This window comes from Lolium perenne, chromosome 4 (assembly GCF_019359855.2).
Source record: "Lolium perenne isolate Kyuss_39 chromosome 4, Kyuss_2.0, whole genome shotgun sequence".
Lineage (NCBI taxonomy): Eukaryota > Viridiplantae > Streptophyta > Magnoliopsida > Poales > Poaceae > Lolium > Lolium perenne.
The window spans coordinates 31,745,666-31,750,941 of record NC_067247.2 but is presented as its reverse complement, the minus strand read 5'-3'; the positions used below and the strand labels follow the sequence as shown (position 1 = coordinate 31,750,941).

General features: G+C 43.4%; 1 protein-coding gene across 1 annotated transcript; it reads left to right on the top strand.

The window, feature by feature from the left end:
* The first annotated feature begins 388 nt into the window (after positions 1-388).
* LOC127346673 (cysteine-rich receptor-like protein kinase 40) lies at positions 389-5,048 on the top strand. Its single transcript, XM_071828907.1, has 6 exons — positions 389-445; positions 1,046-1,301; positions 1,416-1,510; positions 1,556-1,644; positions 4,507-4,657; positions 4,809-5,048. The coding sequence occupies exons 1-6, from the start codon at positions 389-391 to the stop codon at positions 5,046-5,048; spliced, it is 888 nt and encodes a 295-aa protein (XP_071685008.1).
* The last annotated feature ends 228 nt before the right edge of the window (positions 5,049-5,276 follow it).

Below are 5,276 nucleotides of genomic sequence, written 5' to 3'. Positions count from 1 at the left end.
TCTGCATTATAATTTCGCGATTTGACAGACTATAGGAAAAATTGTTGGGGCCAAATGTTACATACTATGAAAAAATTGATACATACGAATCTTTTTGTACCATAATCGAATGCGCGGGAATCGCTCACTTAATTAGATCAGACGGCTCAGGAGACGGCTGATGAATCCCCTTTTTACAGCCGATTGTATCCTACCACTGGCCAACTTGGCATTAATATGCTGCCCATTAATAGAAAAAGATGTAAGAGAAAAGGGAAATGCATGCAATAATATGCTAAGAGTTTTTTTGCTCTTTTTTTTAAGAAGTAGAAGCATTATCATGGAGAAGACGCTACCACAACATACCGGTGATGAGCCAAGCAAGCTATCTTTCAGACAGCTTAAAGAGATGACAAATGATTTCGCGAAGGAGATTGGACGTGGTAGCTTTGGTATAGTTTACAAGGTATGCTTAATGTTTTCGATGAGAATGTGTAGTCCATGCTTGGGTGGAAACTAAAAGTGATGCTCGTTTAATTTATGTTTCAGTTATGGTTGCTTCCCACGCTAAACTCATGTCATAATCTTCTCTAAAATAAATAGGCAGGAAAAACGCAAATGTGATCATCCAACAGTAAGAGTAGAAAAGATTAGTTCGTTCTTTTTTAAGAGACTAGCACTGGACGAAAATTTTGGCAGAAACCTTACTTCTTTTATTATTAGGTATAGATTACCCGCTTTGATCCTTTGAGTATCCATGAGATCTTGCATAGACTTATTTTTTCACATAGACTGTGTATACCGTAGGAACTAGGGCCCAAGGGCTGAGGCCTCCGACGGCCCAACGTAGTCAATTCATACAGCTGACACATCGTTATCTTTTGTAATAATGTTAATGAAGGAAGAAATATATACGGATATACCCAAGACTATATGAATGCTGCGACGGAGTAAATAAAACTGTTTGTTGTACTACTTACAGTTTTGTAATATTATCACCAATAGCACACTAACAACAAGTTTGACCAGGAATAAGTGAGTACTATTAACACGAGATGTTGAACAGGGTGTCGATACAAATGGGAAAGAGATTGCTGTTAAGGTAATTAAGATCACAGGAATTGATGACAGCTTATTTCAGAAAGAGTTCCAGAACCTTAAGAGGCTCAAGCATCCAAATATTGTGGAGCTAGTAGGCTTCTGCAGTGAAACAGAAAGTTTTGTTGCAGAATATGAAGGAAAGCTAGTTACTGCTGAAGACATACATACGGCGCTCTGCTTCGAGTATGTAAGCAGCGGTAACCTTGGCAAGCATCTACACGGTAATTACCTTCACGCCATGCTGGCATCCCGTGCATCCTACTTGGCATATAAATAGTGAAAACCATTTTATCTGGCTTACTCTGACTAAGCACGTTGTTTTATGTCTTCTGCAGATGAACACACAGGACTTAGTTGGCAGAAGCGTTACAAAATTATTAAGGGTATCTGTGACGGTCTGAAATATCTCAGTGATGGTTTGGAGTTTTCTGTATGGCATTTGGACTTAAAACCTGATAATATCTTGTTGGATCAGAACTTGGTACCCAAAATTGCGGACTTTGGTTTATCAAGACTCCTGGGTGAAGATAAAACAAGGAAGTCGATTCATTCTGTAGGAACACAGTAAGTTAACACCATGTATTTTGAGCTATTGATGGTTTTCCGTATGAAAAGTTGCTTCCATTGTTTCACTTATAATTAATTTTTTGATTTTGGTACCACTTTATTCGAAAGCAAAAAACTGGAGTAACACATTTGCAGAGGTTTCGCAAAAAACACTAAACTGGTTCTAAACGTGAATTGATAGTGAATCTGACGAGAGAGCCCCGCGTGCAGGTGCAGGGCTGGCTTGGCATGATTGAATTGGAAAGGGGCGCATATGTTAGAAAGGTTGTAATTTTTGGGCCATTTTAAAAACAAACAGTTGGGCCCACTGGTTAGGTTGAGGTGGCAACATATACACAAACTGACAAGCAACCCATATGAAAAGAAAAAATCTGAGGATCGGAGACCCCTGCCTCCCCCGTTGACCTCCTCCTACCGGCGAGCACACCACCGCCGAACTCTGGCGAAGCAGGCCACCGGCCCTCCTCCCCTTGTTGGAACTCCTCCCCTCGCGGCCCTCCTTCCCGCTGCCTCGCCATGGCCGCTATGTCTTCCTAGAGGCTGACATCGACGTGGGACTCTCCGTCGTGGATGCCGCCGCACTCCGATGAGGTTGGAGGTCGCCGAGTGCCGGCAAGGCTAGAGGCAGACGTGCGCCGCTGCTTGGGAGGATCGCCAGAGGTCCTGTGTGTCACCAATCCACGCGGATGTTGTTCCCCGCTGCTCGCTGCTCGCGGCATAGCAAAGCGCGCTCATCACCGGCGTCCAGGTTGTTGGCGTGCACAGCGCACACAGCTCGCGTGCACGCCCTGGATTTCGTGGTCGGGGTGGCCGCGCGGGGTCGGGGTGGATAGTTGGCCGCCGTTGCCTGAATTCCGCCACATGCGACGGACCTGGCAGACCAACTGGCCGCCCGACGGCAGTGACTAGGGGAGGCATGGAGACGGGGCCTCGCTCTAGTGGCGAGTATGGACGCGGCCGTGCCCCTCTTCTCCCCCTTCATTGACCCTCTTCTCTGCATCAGTGCCGCCGCCGCGTTGACCTAGACACCGGCCTTCCTGGATAGTAGCATCTGTCAGAGCACCACAAAGAGCCACGACGTGCAAAGCAGCATTCATAAAGAGCCATGGGCTGGGAGGGTGGCGGCCCGTGGGCAAAGTGCATGCCTTGCTGCAGTGCGACGGCGATGGGTACCGGTGGTGGTCTCTGTTGTTGTAGAGACACATGAAGGGGGAAGACGAAGAAAATTTTTCAAAAAAGCCCAAAAATTACAACCTTTGTAACATATGCGCCCCTATCCATTTCAGCACTGCCACATCAGCACTTCAGGTGGGTCCCTCTCATCAGATTTGTTGTCAGTTCACGTTTAGAACCAATTTAGTTTTTTTTTTTTGCGAAAACCTCGGCAAGATGCGGTAGTTTTTTGCTCCTGAAACGTAAAATGGTACCAAATTCGAAATTTAGCAGGAAATGTGGTGGTTTGTGCTAACAACTCCACTATACAGCAATATAGAAACGTGAACATGCGTGCCATGTTCTGTCTTTATTCACTGTGACAGAGTTGATGCTTTGCCTGTTTTCCTATTTATTTATATGAATAATATGTAGGACAAAGTAGATGGCCGTGACATCTTTTATCTCTTAATAGGAACTCCCCACTACCTCATTTTTCAGCCTTCTCATGCCTCCACGTCACCCCTATTTCCCCAGCAGCTACGCTCGACTGCCGTCGCTCCCTTCGTCTGCCGTATTTGTCCTCCGTGTCCTTGCTTTGTGTGTGGGCTATGTGTGCCCGCGTGGGCTTGACAAATACTTCCTACCATGGGTTGTCCCTGCCTGGGCTGGTCGAGAGGCCCCTTCATGGGCTGCCCCTGCTTGGACGCTCACCGTTACTCCTTCCTCCACCAAAGTCACTCGCCCTTCCCTGTAACAATTAATTTGGCCGCCGTTCCTACTCCCTGGTGCTCTCCTCTCAGTCCGATCTATGGCCTCCTCATGAAACTGCCCCACGCTGCCTAGCATTCATGAACCATCGTTGCCTTCCAAGAAACTGCCCTGCTTGGTTGAACTGACCCACGGTCGCCTACATGTATAAAAAGCTGTCCGTGTTGCCCTTGACATCGAGCGCCCCCATCTTCTCGCGTCGCCATCTCTGGCAGTTGTCCGCTCTAGATTTTCCTCCTCCCTATCTTTTGTTTTAATCTGCCCACTTATGTTTGTCAATCTGTTAGGTTTGCCCAATAATTGATAACTGATTTTCATTTTTGTTGGCTTCATTGCGAAGCCATAAAATGAAAACATAAACGTTCGGTTTTCTTCTATTTGTAGTATTCCCTGCGATGTTATTTACTCCATATTGGTTTATTAGTTCTGCCCGTGCCAGTTTGACCTATATAATATAAAATATACTCTCCCTATGCCAAAAATATAATGTATATTAGGTTTTTCCAAAGTAAAACCGTGTAAACTTTGACCAAGTTTATACAAAAACTAAAAAATCTAGAATATAAAATCAATAATGGTAGAAACATCATGAAGTATATTTTACTATGGTACGCATTCGGTATTTTAGAAACAAATATTTTTCCCAATAAATTTGGTCAAAGTTAGTACAAGATGACTTTCGCAGAAACGAATGCGCACTATATTATAGCGAGGAGTGAGTATAACAAAAAAAACTATATTATTAGAAAATATAACATCTGAAGTTTGCGGTGATATATATTTTTGTAATATATATGCCTCGTACTAAGTTGCTCAAATTAACCAACTAAGGCTACGCATAGAACTAATAAACCGATATGGAGATAGTAGTCATTTAAGTAACCGAACCTAATTATTAACGAAATTAATTTGCACCGTTTATGTTGTGACGTGCAGAGGATATTGGCCTCCAGAATACGTGAACCACCAAATAATCACAAAAGAGTTCGACATATTTAGTTTGGGAGTTATAATGACCAAGGTGATGGTCGGATCTGAACGTTACAAAAGCATTGCTGACATGCCTCCCGGCATGTTTGTTGAGCAGGTAAAATATGTCGCTTCTCCGTTAGTTCTTCCTATATTAGTAATTAATTGCAACTGTCGTCAATTCTTTCTTAGAAGACATGTGTCAATTTATGGAAAAGCACTATTACGTTGTGTGTTATTTCATTCTAATTTTATGTTCCAATATGAAGGTGCATGATAATTGGAAGGAAAGGCTACAAGGAATATTGAGGGCGGGAACAGTCGAAGTACACTGCCAACAGGTGAAGACATGTATTGAGATAGCAATGGAATGCCTGCGGCCGAATCGCCAAGAAAGGCCAGTTATAAAAGATATTGTTTCTAGGTTGAACAAGACGGAAATGAGTATTGGTCACCTAGGGGTGCAGCTACAAGAGGTACTCTCCGTTCCATTTGAATCTACAGGCTAGAAAAACCAGATAAACTAGTACTGCATTTCTTATTACTAATAGAGATTGTTCAAAAAAAAAATACTACTGTAATAGAGAGAACAAAACCGCCTCAGTTTCTGTGTGACTAAAAGAAAAACCGCATCATTATTCTGTATGGAACAAAAAAATTGATCTAAAATGTAGACTAAAATAGAATGGAGGAAGTAAGTTCATATTCGAATTATGCCGTAAATGGCATTCTCGTGT

Excerpts from the sequence above, each read along its gene's own strand:
- LOC127346673 (XM_071828907.1), top strand. The coding sequence starts at position 389 with ATGACAAATGATTTCGCGAAGGAGATTGGACGTGGTAGCTTTGGTATA. Across the intron at positions 446-1,045 it reads GCTTTGGTATAGTTTACAAG|GGTGTCGATACAAATGGGAA; the intron begins GTATGCTTAATG and ends GATGTTGAACAG. Across the intron at positions 1,645-4,506 it reads ATTCATTCTGTAGGAACACA|AGGATATTGGCCTCCAGAAT; the intron begins GTAAGTTAACAC and ends TGTGACGTGCAG.